The sequence below is a fragment of the Psammomys obesus genome, unplaced genomic scaffold (assembly GCF_907164565.1).
Source record: "Psammomys obesus unplaced genomic scaffold, mPsaObe1.curated_primary_1811, whole genome shotgun sequence".
NCBI lineage: Eukaryota > Metazoa > Chordata > Mammalia > Rodentia > Muridae > Psammomys > Psammomys obesus.
The window spans coordinates 1,613,933-1,628,551 of record NW_026592510.1 but is presented as its reverse complement, the minus strand read 5'-3'; the positions used below and the strand labels follow the sequence as shown (position 1 = coordinate 1,628,551).

Below are 14,619 nucleotides of genomic sequence, written 5' to 3'. Positions count from 1 at the left end.
ACAGGTCTGTTGTCTGAGCACTAGATGTAGAGGTTGAAGGGTCACAAGGTTGAGGTGAGGCCAGCCTGAACTCCAGGTCAGCCCTCATAAGGAGTATCTCCTTTTGTCCCCACCCTTTAAGAGACAGGCTCTCACGGTGTAGTCCTGGCTACTTTGTAATTCCCTACATGGACCAGGCTGGCCTCCATCTCAGGAACCTGTCAAGAGCCTGGCTGTCCTTCCCTTGTTTGAAGGTATCCCATAATCCCATGCTTTTCCTGCCTGCCCAGTCCCAGGCCCTCTCTGTTCTTCCATGACCTGCTTATGAACTCACTGCCAATGGTTACAATTTAGTACGTAACTTTTACATGTTCTTGTAACTTTACCCTTAAATTCCTACTTAGTTTATTGAAACATTTAAATTCTGTTGCCTGCACATATGCACAATTGGCTTGTTAACGTTGCCCTTTCTTGTCTTCCTCACTTCTTGTTAAAAGCCATCCTGAAGGTTTCTAACGGTTTTTTTATGCATGCAACCACACTGCGCACGAAGTTTTACATGTTTCCCAATGCTGACACCTTGCTGAACTGCCTAGGACCTCAGACACAAGTCGGAATAGAGGACGTGCCCTCGGGAGTGCCTTACAAGTGTCACCGCTCCGTCAAACGCCAGCTGCCTCTTCTTCAGAAAGTCCCCTAGCAGAGCAAAGGTGGGATCCTCATTTGCGGCCGCTTTCATGAGAAACTTCTTAAAATACTTACTCACCTCCTGAAACGAGCACACGCTTTTTCTCTTCATTTTGTTACTGTGATGAATGCTATAAATTGAGCTGAGAAGGCATCCCTTCTAATTTAAGATTGGTTTAAGTTCTTTACCTAATTGAGTGTGTGCCCCGGGAGAAGAGTTCTAACTATGAATGCACACTCTTTGCCAGATAATCCCACCTTCTGTCTGGGTGACTAGCTTTCACGTCAGCGACACTGCTCAGCAACCGTTTGGTCTCCCACGCCAAGGCTCCCATTTACCAGTTACCTTTTTTATAAGAGTACGAACCGGAGCTCATTCCTAACCGCTGTTCCCTGTGTGTGTGTCCACAACCACGCGCAAGCCCCCTGCTTTCTTCAACAGACTAAGAGAAGCAGGCAATCCTGTCAAATGTGAGTGTTGAGAGGGAAGCCGAGGACGGGCCGCTGCACTATTTCATACCAACGCTAACAACATCACACAAAGGGCAGAGTTCCAGGCCAGCTTTATTGTAAACAGGGTAACCGGAGGACCCCACCGTACTGCAGGGTCGCATGCTCTGGCCGACTTTTTAGTCTCTGGCAACTCATGACTTTTTCACAAGTCTCCCTTGCGGAGCTCGAGTCTCTGGGTAGTCTGTTAACGTTCATGGACCACAACCTGGACCCACTGGATGAAGCCACAAGGATGCTCTGGAACTCACCGAACACCACGTGCAGGTTCATGGAAGACAACATGGGATTGTTTTCCAATATCTTCAGGTGCCTTTTCTCACACAAACGACAAACTTTAAACTGTACCCATATATATATATATTTTTTAAGAGCTAAGTTACTCAACAGCATGAAATCATTTACAGAAAAGGTAGCAGACTGTTATTTGCTTTTACAGTTGATGGATTCAAACACTTAGGACTAATTTTAGATTCGTCTTGTATATATTCTGCAGTTCGATGAAAAGCTGCATAGTCACATTGGGCGGGGTGGCACACGCCTAATCCCGGCACTTGAGAGTTGGAGGCAGGAGAATCAGGAGTTCAAAGTCAGCCTTGGCCACCTGGCCAATTGCTCAGAGAAGGAACTGGTGACTCATACCTTCTGATGGGATGGACAAAGACAGGTTTCTCAAGGGGAGACTCTTACAATGTGAGGATAAAAGACGGTCGCAGCACCACGGGGAGAGCAGCGTCCACAGCCGCCCAAGTTCACCGTATTTGGAAAATGGCAAACATGAAAACTCAAGCTGGGAAAAGCCAAGACTTTACAGCAGAAAATCCTGGCAAATCAAGTCCTACGGGGCAGTAAATGTCACTTGGAAACGCCATTCTGCACTTTGCCTGAGCCGTGGACAAACAGGAGCACTTTCTGCTACTATTGCCTGTGTGTGGAAACAGCCACGCTCGTTCTTAAGCATTAATAATAGCAAATACTTTAAAAGAGCTGTTAAATCTACAGTAATTTTCACCTAAAATAGTATCTTGTGAAAAAAATATTTTTAAAAGTCCACTCCAGTCATCATCTGTATGTTTATATTCATATAGTCAAAAAAATAACACTTAAGGCAAGATGAGACTGGAGCGGCAGGGGGTCAGAGTCCTACGGAGATGGGCTATTTCAGAATGCAACCGTTTGGTATCTCCAAAGAGGTGGCTTTGTGTTTGTTGCCTTTTAAGTCCCTAACGGGGCAAATGTTTTAGCTCACACACGGATTACAATTTCACCCTAGGAGTTGTGGGGAGTTACACAGCTGATGTCAGCACAGCAGGCCTCATGGGACACAGCAGTGCGTGTCTGCTGATGGAACACTGCAAACCAGCTACGAAAAACAGAAATGTCCACAGAATTCAATGACAGAGAACAGGAATCCTGAGAAATTCCAGACTTGCTGTAAGGTTAATCTGCGTTTCTAGCACTGTAGATTGGGTATTCTGCGGTTTCCAGCATTTGACTAAGAAGATTAAAAAACATACCCAAATTTTATAAAAACATTAAAACCATGCCTTAGATAAAGGAAAATGACATTGCTTTGTGCCTTGTCTACCAAATGTAAATTTTTTTTTTGTTAGTTTACAGGAAACCATCAAATAGAAAGCAGATTTGAAGATCAGTTCTTAAAAAGGTAATTCTTCCTAAATGTTTTGAAGCCTTTAAGAAAAAAAGCTCTTATTTTCTTCAGACAAGTGACTATTTTACAGAATAAAGAAGAAATATATCCTATTTATAAAGAAGGATATCCTGAGATAGCCTTCTTCAGATTAAGCAATTAATATAAGGGAATTTCTCTTAGGAATAAAAAGGAAAAAAAATTAGGATATTTAAGAGGCATGTATTTTAAAAATATTCTACATCTCTAAGATTTTATAATTTTATTACTTTGGGTTTTTGACATTTCTACATAATAATGCCTGATAACTCTTTTCTGCTTGTCTCTCTAATAGCAAGCCGGAAACTACTCAAGTGGCTGAGACCGCTTTCCTAGTCCCTGGAAGACACAGGAACATATCCATGCTCTTCAGAGTTTTGCAGCCATGAAGTTAATGTGTGGTTTCACGAGGGGAAACAGTGGTAGGCCACGCTTGAACTCAGTCATGTTATCAATCACTTCAGGCTGAAAGGGAAAAAAAAAATTTTAGCGTGTTTAATTTACAAATTAGACTGAGCAGGAAATCAGCTCTTTAGGGGAAGGCACGTGGAAGTGGTAGCGTACAATATGGGTCACGGATTAGTCTGTAGAGACCCACAGTCCATGGGACCTTGGGCCAAAGGGCTCTTGGCCTTCACCTGGGTATACACGGGCTGGCTAGAATGCCCAGCAAAAGCCTGATGACACTTCCCATCTTCTCACCCTTCAAGTAAATGCTAGTCTTTCACGATGATTAAAGACAGAGGCACTGTGGAAAGGGTCTCACATCCTCACTGCATTATTTGAATCTGGGAAAGATATGAATGGAAATGACGTGGTACAAAGTGACACAGCTCACACCAGGGGCAAAGCCCAGGGTGAAGGAGCACACCTGCAGTCCTAGTACTTGTGAGGCTGAGGCAGGAGGATTAGGAGTTCAAAGCAGCCTCAGCAAGAGTGAGTGTGAGGCCAGCCTGAACTACATGACCCCGAAACAAAGGAAGAGAGAGGCAACGGCAGACACGGCAGGGCTGAGGGACGGGACAACCCAAAACAGCTCCGACACTGGCACCCGAACCCCAGCTTCTCCCGTGCGGTGATGAGCAAACTCCTTTAGGTAGGCCCCTGGCAACACCTAACGTTTCTTACTTGTGGCAAGGGCGGTGCTTCAGGCAAGTTTATATCATTCTGAGAGGGGAACTCATCAACGACAGGACCTGTAAGGAAACCCAAGTTTACTCTTCATTTGCAACAAGAGCAATTAAAAAAAAAAATCTAACGTAGACTTAGCTCTTTAAAAAATGATACCAGGCCCTTAACGGACCTTTTTAGGTCCTCTCAAGCTGCGTGCTGCAAGGCCTAAAAGTGCTTGTCCCTGGCACTGGCTCAATGGTGACATCATGAGGCCATACAGCCTTGGCCCCAGCAGCTCTAGTGCTCAGGTCTGAGGCTCGGAGGACTGTGCAGATGGCCCCCTTCCCCCCGCCACTTGCAGCCACTTTGTGAGGGGAGACCCAGGTTGGCACTGTCACCTAGTACTGGCTTTTGCCTCCACCACTCCACTCCCCTTTCCCTTGCCCCAGGCCCTTTTGTTTATATCTTCACTTTTTGGTGCTTTGTACGGCGAGTGACTGTGGCAAGGGACAGCCACCATACAGCTCAATATCAGACTGAAAATACAATTTTGAAAAGGTCAATACCCGATACTTACAAGAATCCATTTCCCTGGCAAGCACGTGGACGGATACTTTATGTCTCCTTGGTGCATCCACGGCCAACATGTCCTAAGCACAAAGAAAGCCAAGGTCATCTCACGTGCCACTAAGAATCTTAAAATGGACTTCTCTCTGGGGTTCTGAAGAATCAGCCACCACAGTTAGATATGAAAAGAGCCTTTCTTTTCTTTCCTCTCACATGACTTTAAAGATTCAAGAAGGCAGTCAAGACTTAATTTTTTTTTCTTTTTGTTGTGCTTGGAATTGAACCCAGAATCTCACACATGCCAAGCAAATGTTCTATAACGGGGTTTTACCTACCCCTAACACTGCCAAGAATTATTCCCATTTTATAGATGAGAAAACTAGTCCCAAGATAATTAAGTGATTTGCCTTAAGATCTGTCTCCCAAATTCTGGGATTAAAGGTGTGCGCCCCCACGCTTGGCTCATTTTCTTTTTCCTTGCACTTGTTTTCTGTGGAAGATGGGCATACATGTGGAAGTCAGAGGACACCTATCCAATAACCTCTCCATCTGCTGTGTGGGGTCAGCTTTACGGTAGGCGTCTTTACCCTGCTGAGCCACCTCATAGCTGGGCCATGAACCATCCCTTTTTTCTATTCCCGTCCTTCCTTTAAAGATAGAGCATTGCTATGCAGCTCAGGCAGGCCTTGCACTTGCAATTGTCCTGCCTCAGCCTACCCTGATGGTCTGTGCCACCATGCCCTGCTCCTCTAGTGATCTTCAATCAGGACAACCGTGATCCTTTTTCCTCTAAGGACTTTCTCAAATTCTGTACTAGAGGTCCACAGGTAAGCTGTACCTCCTCACCCTCCACAGGGAAAGGAAACTAATGCTTAGTGAGCCCTGGCTTGTACACAGCGATCTTGTGTATGAGCTCCCATCATTCTCAGCAAGCTGTCACGAAGCTGCTTGTTTTAATGATGTGGACTCCAGGACAAAAAGCCTTAGTCAACAGTGTGTAAGTGCTCTTAGCATCTCTAGGTTCTTTCGAGGGATTCTCCTTTGTTTGCAGCCTCAAATGCCAGCAGTGTGAGGCTGGTGGGCAGAGCTGGGGGGGGGGGGGTTTCTCCTGATCTTCCCCGAATGCTGGACCTTTCCTGCTTTTGCCAAAGGGAGAAACACTGTGATGAAGCTTCCTCTGATGCCTTAGCTGATGGAACGTGTCATCTTCTCAGAGGGAAAAGACTATGAGACAAAGCAAATCTACTCAGCAGTTGGAAATGATCCAGGTATCTAAAAGGAAGCTTTGCTGCTGTAGTGTAGCAAGTTCATCTACTGCTCCCCAGTTCCTGACAGCCTGGACTAGTCTCCCAAGGCTGTTCCGACCTGTCCTTTTAGAAGCTTACAGGTCTGTCTGCATAATAACTCATCTCAGAACATCTTTCTTACTCTAGTAAAACATTTGCTTCCAAAACTATTTTTAGAAAGCAAACAAATAAACAAACAGAGCCTTAGCCCAGTGCAGTGGTGCACACTTTGATCCCAGCACCTGGATTTCTGTGAATTCAAGGACAGCCAGAGCTACACAGTGAAACTTTGTCTCTGCACACCCAACCCCCCCAAAAAAGGACAGGGCCTCACTGTGTACCTGGATAGTCACTATACAGACTAAGCTAGCCTGGAACTCACAGAGATTCATCCACTTTCCCTTTCTGCTAAAGGTGTTGCCAACCACACCTGGCATCAAAAATCTATTCTTGATTCCTCTTCATTATCTCTTGTCAACCTGAAGCAGTGGACAGAACACTCTTCAGTTTCATTGTTCTGCATTTCCTCACCAACCTTATTTATTACTGTTGTTATTATTATTATTATTTAAGAAACAAACTACTTCACCTTTTTGTAAACCAGAACTCAGACACACTTTTTTTTTTTTTTAAACAAATTCTTTACAAAAAAAAGGCCCCATAGTGAGAAGAGTTTGGGAATACTTTGTTGGTTGAGAGAAGGCAAACACAGACTCAGAACTTAAAATATTAACACTCTCCAGCTATGGAAGCTTACACATGAAGCCTTTTCTTCCAGATGTGTCTATTAGCACTGCGCAGGATGCTAGCTGGAGGGCAGCAGAGCAAGACTCTTCTACATGAACATCCTCATCTTTAAATCCAAGAGTGAGTCAGTTCTGTAATCACTATTTTCACAGACTCAGTGAGTAGGTGTTGCTTGTAATTTTAAGCAAACAACAGCGTGTGTAGAGAAAGGCAGTATTCCATCCCTCCTAGAGGCTCTGCTGTAGGTCTCACTGCCGTGCCACCCTGGGTGAGCAGGCCTGACTAACAGTGTCGGACGACAGTCTCAGAACCCAGACAGGACTGAATGTGGTTATCCTCACCTGTAAGCACCTGAGAACGAACACTTGCCCTCACAAAGTGAAACAGCCTGCAGGTAGTAAATAAGCCCAGCTGAAATCTACTTCATAACATTTGCAAGGAAAACACATCCTGATTTAAAGTGTCGAAGCCCGAGACTATTTAATTAATGTGACAAAGTGTCAATCACACACTTCATTCAGTAAACCTCTACTTTGTCGGCCAGGAAACTGAGCCTTCAAAGCTCAGGTGACTTGGTCGAAGTCGCAGATGTGCCAGTTTGGGGAGGGGGAATCTGAGTCCTCAGTCTGAACCCAGGAGCCCTGCTGCTGCTGCTGCCCTACGGATAAGTTGCAGACGGAGGCCGACCTAGGACGGAACATTAGGCAACTGCACAGCCTGACAGTGAACACAGGGCCCACGCCTGTCAGGACCCTCACTACTTGTTGTGGCTCTTCAAGTACACAAACGCCACTTGGGGTTAAATGTCAGGTCGAAATTCTTCAGTGAAAAGGATAAAGAATAGTTTAGGTACCACGAGAGAAAGAAGCTTTTTTTGACCAGGACAACAGAAGTAACTAGTCTAGCCATCCATTTTGGCATCCAAAATGGCTGAAACATCATTACTCAAAAACATACATTCAAACCAGGCATTGTACATGCAGCTATAACCACATAGCACTTAAGAGGCAGAGGCAGAAGAACTGCTGTGTGTTCAAGGCCAGCCTGGACTACAGAATGGGTCCCTGCCTGAAAAAACAAAACAAGGGCTGGAGAGAGTATATCATGCTCTTCCTGAGGATCTGAGTTCAGTTCTCAATGCCAATACGAGGCTGCTCACAACTGCCTGTAACTCCAGCTCCAGAGGATCCAACACTCTCTTCTGGCACCCATGAGCACCTTCACGCTCAAGCAAACAGCTTCTCAACATAACAAAAGTAAATCTTTTTGGTTTGCTTATTTTGTTGTGTGTGTGAGATTCAGGCCCAGCGTACATCATGGGTGCTGGGGCCTGAACTCAGGCCCTCGGGCTTGCACAGCAATCACTTCACCACGAGGTCCCACCCACTGCATATGCTCCCTTTGCCATTGTTAAGGCAACGCAAACTTGACGCATCCCTTTCTGCAGTGGTTTTACAGATGAGGGGGGCTGTGGTACAGTAATTGTGCACAGGATAAAATAATCGGTTTCCTCTATGGAACTTCCGAGTCAGGGCCATCTGATTTTCTTGACTTCTCTAGCCACAGCACCAGGGGTGATGGACTAAATAGGTGTGGAGGGCCCAGTACAGCAGAGATGGGAGAGGTGGGCCTCGTGGTTCACATAACATTCCACAGAGAACTGCGTGTGCTGACTTCTGTGCTGGCATTCCCAACAGATCCCTGGAAAATGGCACTGTAGAGAGCTGTCCCCCAAAAGAAGCAAGCACGGGGACAGCAGAGTTCCTAGCCAGACTGCTCATCATCACAAGCACAATCCAGGCTAAGTGAGCAGAGAACATGGGCAGTTCCATGTGGCTGAGGTGACCAAAGACTACATTGTTTTTCCTTAGCTTAGAATCAAACGCAAAAATATGTTATGTAAATTAGAGGTCCCAACAACTTTCAAAGGCTGCGTAGCACTTTAAATAAGTACAATTCTATTGTGGCATAAAGTTTTAAATTCTAGTTGACTTTTCTGCCAACTTGACATAAGCTACTGAGAGGAGGAAACCTCAATTGAGAAAATACCTCCATAAGATCAGGCTGTAGGCAAGCCTGTAGGGCATTTTCTTAACTGGTGATTGATGGGGGAGGGCCCAGCCCATTGTTGATGGTCCTGGGCACTATAAGAAAGCAGGCTGAGCAAGCCAGAAAGCAATACCCCTCCGTGGTCTCTCTATCAGCTCCTGCCTCCAGGTTCCTGCCCTGTGTGAGTTCCTGTCCTGACTTCCTTCATGATGAACAGTGATTTGGAAGCATAAGCCATGATCATGGTATTTCACCGCAGCAGTGATAACTCTAACCACGACACATGTCTATTTTATACACTACTTATGTCGTTATGGAGGGGAGACTTAGATGGCACAAGGATTCTCTTAAAGCTGTGCTAGAAGACCTAAGGGCGTGTGTCTCCTTTCTCTCCCGGCCTTTTCAGGAAGCACAGACGTGGGCAGCTCTGAAGCACTGATCACTCGCTGTCAGTCTGGAAATCAAGCTGACTATGTGCTGTTTCCTTTGTTCTTTCTTCCCACTGAAAAGATCAGCCATGTTCTCTACATAGCATGCCAGAACCAGAAGAAAGAACAGGAGCCTGGAAAGGGAGCTCTGAAAACCAGGAGGGCCAGTGCAGGCCCTGAAGTACAGAGGGGGCCATGTTTAACAGTAACAGATGAAAATCCTTAATTCTACAAAAACACCTTCATAAATCCATAAACAAGAGTTCAGTGCAGCAATACACAGTGTAGCAAATTCATTATCAACCAAAACTCAGGAGCCAATGAGATGGCTCAGTTGGGAAAAGATGCCTGCTGCCACACCTGACAGCCAGGGACCCACAGGTGGGGGAGAACATACTTCTGCAAGGTGTCCTGACCTCTGCACGCATGTGTCCACGCACAAAGACATAAAAGTTAATCGGAAAATAAAACAAATCTAGACAACAAATCCACTGACCTTGTAGAATTTGATGATGTCGTCCTTGGTAAGTGTCTTTAAATATGCAACTTCTATGTTATCTGAAAAGGTAACCAAGCATAACTCATTAACATTTTATACATTAAACAGTCCAAAACCCTGCACTGAAAGACAATGCCCTTTGCTTTAAGCCTGTTGAGCACCTACAATTGTAAAGATTTTTACATTTTTGTGTGTCTGTTTTGGTTGTGTTTCTCCTTCCACCTGAGTGTTCCAGGGATCAAACTTAGGTTCTCAGAAGGTGTTTTTACCTGCTGCTTTTCTCTCTAGCCCAGTAATTGTCTGTACTAGAGGAGTTAAAACTTGGCTTGGGAACCAGGCTTGACTCATATACAGTGAGATGTTGGATTGGGGACCAGTCACTCTGAGTTTTCTAAACCTCAGTTTCCTTATCTGGAGGTTGAAGGAAACAACCACATAATATTATGACAGCCAAGAAAATGACATATCACAAATGATGTCAGGCATATAGGTCAAACACGGAAGCCACCAATGTCATTGATAGTAGATCCAACAGCTAGAAAAGCCGCAGGTAAAGGCCGAGTATGATGGTGCCAAGGTAGGCAGAACTCACAGCTCTATGAGTCTGAGGCCAGCCCAGTCCTACATAGCAAGATCCAGACCAGCCAAGGCTATGTAGTGAGACTTTAATTCAATAAGACAAAAAAAAAAAACAAAAAAACCCAAAAACCTCCTAGGTAAGAAAATGAGTCATGGTGGTGCCTGAAAAGGAATAAAGAAAAAGAAGTCTCCTGACTTCTGCTGTGCTTTGGCTTGGCTGCTCTGAAACGAAATGGGAAAGGGATCGGATACACAGCTGACTTCGAGATGCTCGGCTCTTCTACATCTGAAAGCAGTGGAGATCTTTTGGAGATCTTTGGAGATCCTGAATTGTGCAGGGACAGCACTTGCCTTGGTTTAATCTACCACCCCCCCGTCCCCCGCAAGTCTTGTATGGGAAATAGGTGCTCATGCATCAGTGCTCAGAGCTTCGGGCTACACTGCAGAACAGCAACAGTGAAGCTAATGGGAAACACAGAGACCGGCTTTAGTTTTGGAGAAGATAAGTTTCTAGCAAGAAATTGTCACATTAAATAATAATCTTTAAAAACACAACATTTTGAAAAGAAGTGTCAGATCAGCACTGAAACACCTAGAGAATGGATACCACACAGAACTGCTTTGATGCCATTGGCCGTACTGGGGCTCATTTTACGTTACCTCTGTCATAATTGTACTGCTGCGAGATGATTTCCCCCCAGTATTTAGCACACTCTGCCGAGAGTTTCTTTGGTTTGTCGAGTCGGCGAATCGCTAGTGCTTGAATGTGCTTTTGGAAAGCCTCCTCTGTCATGTCCTCTATGGCCTTTTCCATGGTGAGCAAGAAGGCTTCTACTCTGCTTTCCAGGTAATGAGGTGGTTTCTCTGACTGGATGATGAAGCGCAAGCCCTGGATCCCATTGGCTCGACGAGGCCCACTGAAGACAATATAGCCTGAAGTACACACACACAGCCAGTCAGGATCTCAGCACTGGACTCAGACCACTGAGCAAATAAAATCTAGTTTAGCTCATTCACATCTGAAGAAATACCACCATTTAAGACAATGGCCTCTTCCTAGGGACAGAGCAGAAAGGTTCTCTGAAGAACAGGAACTTGAGGCTTGACTTTTTTCTTAGGAAAAAACCTATAACCCTGTTCATTCTTCAAACTCTGTGACTTCTCAGACTCTGATGTCTAAGCTCAAGTTATCCCCATTCCTACAAACTGCTGAGCTCACTGTTCTGCGCTAGCCAAGTCCTAGGTCCTTGGCTTTACCATCGCAGTTCCCCACATGGCCTATCTCTACAGTGCATATACTCGATAATCTAGTCCCGGACCAGCTCTGGGTGGCCCGAGGCCCCGGGATAGGGCTAACTGCAGGTCACGATCTAGCAGCATCTTTCATGCTTATACGCTGCCCCTTCCCCAACACATTTCCTCCCCCCCATCTCCCATCTTTTGCAGACTCATGTTATTTTATTTTGTTCTTTCTAGTTCAGAGTCACTCTAGCTGCCTCTTCCTGCCCAAATTCGGTAGCGATGCCTAGAGCATCAAAACTACCATGGGCAGGTTCTAGGTGTAGACAGGGAGACTGTGGTAGCTAGAACAAGAAAGGTCCACATGGATTTTTTTCCCCCCTTGAGTTCTGAGACTATCAGATGTGGGTAGCGGGGTGCTACCTTAGGGGGAACCACACTGGGATCCTGAAGGCCTGTGCACGGGAAGGGTCTGAGGAGCTGCCAAAAGGAGCAAACACGCTAGCGCCCACTCTCAGAGCAAGGGAGGATCCACAATCTGGGCGCAGGCCCTCAGTTATAGCAGCGGCTGTCCAAGGCACCAGTGACCTTGTGGCAGCCAATAACGCTGTATTTTGTATGGAACACAAAGACAGGACATCCGGCCTGGCCTGTAGGGAAGACTACCTCTCTGGGTGGGACAGTCAACTGCCCAAGCTTCTTGGCAGTCACACCTTCCTGGATGCTTACAGTGCCGTGCACATTACCACACGATGTCGGAGTAGCATCAGGCCTTCTTGGTGCATAGAAAATTGCACCCAGCACTTGTCACTGCATGCAGAAGATGCTCTGAAAGTATCTTAGTCAGACTCTTCATTATGAGTAGCCAACAGGTCCGTGCTCTGGCACGTGGACATGCCCCTGTAGTTGGGTACTGGCAGCAAACCTCAGTACAGCAGTTTCAGGGCAAAGATCTTGTCCTTGTCCACCTCAGTGGTCTTTCCTGCCTCGTGTATATCTCTGGGTCTCAATGATGCCAGGTTGCAGTTTGCAGTCATAGACTAGGATTCTACTGTGTGACTGGTGCCAGGCTCAGCACAGGCCACTAGGAACCCATGGTGACCCCGGAGAAGCAATCACAGTCTGTTGGCTGTGATGCCAGACCAGGAGAACGTGCTAAGTGAGCTGGTACTTCAGAGCATGGCCAGGGCATTCTTATCTGTCAGCCATGAGGGATGGGGTCAGGCTCTAGATACTGGGCTGCGAGGGCTTGGAGATGCGGAGGCTCCACTCTTAGCCACCATCGTGTCCTGTGAGACATGACAGATAGCCACAGAAAGCGAGGCGGCTCCTGTGCACCTCAGACAGCAGCAACCACTGGCTGTCATGCTCAGGAAGGAAGCAGCAGCCCTCACAGGGTGCCAATCACCTTGTCCTCCCCTTTTCTCCATTCAGCTCTTGGTTCCTTCCTTCAGCAGCTCTGCACAGATCTACCACCAAAGACACTCTGGGTCCCTGGGGCTTCTGGGAAAGTTACACCTTCAGGTGCTCTGCTGTTTGAACAATCTTACAGGAGCCCTGACAAATTAATGACCGCTCTACAGATCAGCCATTTTGACCTGAGCCCCTTAAAAGAAAGGACTATCCAGAACGTGTCCATTCTCCATGCTCAGCCTCCAGCATGGGAATACTTTAAAATGACAGGCTATGTGGAGAGATACATTCTGTCCTTTCAAAATGTTCCTTCCAAGCAATTACGGGGATTCCTTTGAACATCTCTTTGTTCTTGTTGTTTGGCTTTTTTGAGATGGGCCTCCTGTTACCCGGAATGACTGAGGATGATGCGTCCACCTTCTAAGCGTGAACTGCTTTCCTCATCGGCCAATCCTGCCACGTTCTCCAAGACTTAGCGGAGTCTAAGATGCAAACACGTAGTACCTCCTGCGCCTGTGCTTCAGGGATGAGACCTGCCCTCAAGTACCCAAAGCTTGGTAACGTTAAACTCCTCCATGGGACTTGTTTCCCACTTCCCTACCTACAAGCCTATCCTCAGCATTCCTTTTTCCCTACCTAAAACCTAAGGTGTCCTCTTTACGGTCTATAACAGAAATTCAGTGTCATCTCATTAAGAATCGCTTTAACACCAGGACTAAGGATATAGTTCAGTGGCAGAGGGCTTGCCTAGGACATACAAAGAGGACACTGGGTCCAATCTCCTTACCACATTAAAAAAAAAAAAAAAAAAAAAAAGAAAAAAAAAGAAAAAAAAAAAGGAAGAGGAGGAAGAGGAAGAATAAAGAGGAGGAGGAAGAAGAACATCAGCTCCTGGACCTGCAAGATGCTAACTGCTCATCCTTTGGAAGCAGCTCTCTATAAACAAGGTTTTCACATGTGTAAATATAGCAGGCCTGACACACAAGGCCACGTGACACTGGGAAACCTCCCGTGAGGGTAAGAGCTGCCCATTACGGTCTGTGGAACCCCACAGTCCCCTTTCCTTCTCACCCAGCTGCTCCTTGGTGCGCAGGGTGTTGAAGCAAGGCTCGGAGATGATCTGGCAGAAGAGCTCCAGGAACATGTTCTCCGAGGTGCTCTGCATGTCCGTCTGGTAGTAGATCTCGATGCCGCAGTTATTGTGAACTTCGTTCCTCTGCTGGTAAACAAACCATCCTCCTAAGAAGTTTGAAAAGGAAAAAAAGCTCAAAAGTTATCTGCGGTTTAACAAAGTCAGTGGTATGCTTGCTTACTCTATGATTTTATGTGTTTTGAGACAAAGTCTCACCATGTAGCTGGGGCTGGCCTTGAACTTGCTGTTACATAACCAATGGACTGGTTAGTTTTCATCAATTTGATGCCAATCTAGACATACTCGGGAAAGGGAATTTCAACTGAGGAATTGCCGCCAGCAGGCTGATCTGTGGACTTGTCTGTGAGGCCTTTCTTGATAGGCAGTTTATGGGGGAAGAGCACAGCACACTGTAGCCTACTGTGAGTGGCGCCATGCCTGCGCGGGAAGGCCTGGGCTGGATAAGAAGAGTAGCCAAGCCAAGAGTGGTGATGCGTGCCTTTAATCCCAGCACTCAGCAGGCAGAGACAGGGTGATGTTTATGAGTCTGAGGCCAGCCTGGTACACCTGGTCACTTCCGGGACAGTCAAGGCATTGTGAGGCATTGTCTTAAATAATGACTTAAAGTAAGACACTGTGAGACCTTGTCTTAAGGAAAAAACAAAACAAAACAAAAAAAAAAAAAAAAAAAAAAAAAAAAA

General features: G+C 46.0%; 1 protein-coding gene across 2 annotated transcripts in view; it reads right to left on the bottom strand.

Moving 5' to 3' along the window:
- Window positions 1-1,212: 1,212 nt before the first annotated feature.
- Ide (insulin degrading enzyme) overlaps window positions 1,213-14,619 on the bottom strand; it is a 118,096-nt gene continuing 104,689 nt past the window's right edge. For both annotated transcript variants that reach the window (XM_055613814.1, XM_055613813.1), the window contains 6 exons: window positions 13,858-14,025; window positions 10,795-11,067; window positions 9,553-9,614; window positions 4,557-4,629; window positions 3,995-4,062; window positions 1,213-3,331 (listed from right to left, as the gene is read on the bottom strand). In XM_055613814.1, the coding sequence (XP_055469789.1) occupies window positions 3,236-3,331; window positions 3,995-4,062; window positions 4,557-4,629; window positions 9,553-9,614; window positions 10,795-11,067; window positions 13,858-14,025 (740 nt within the window). In that variant the 3' untranslated portion in view covers window positions 1,213-3,235. The remainder of the gene's footprint in view (window positions 3,332-3,994; window positions 4,063-4,556; window positions 4,630-9,552; window positions 9,615-10,794; window positions 11,068-13,857; window positions 14,026-14,619) is intronic.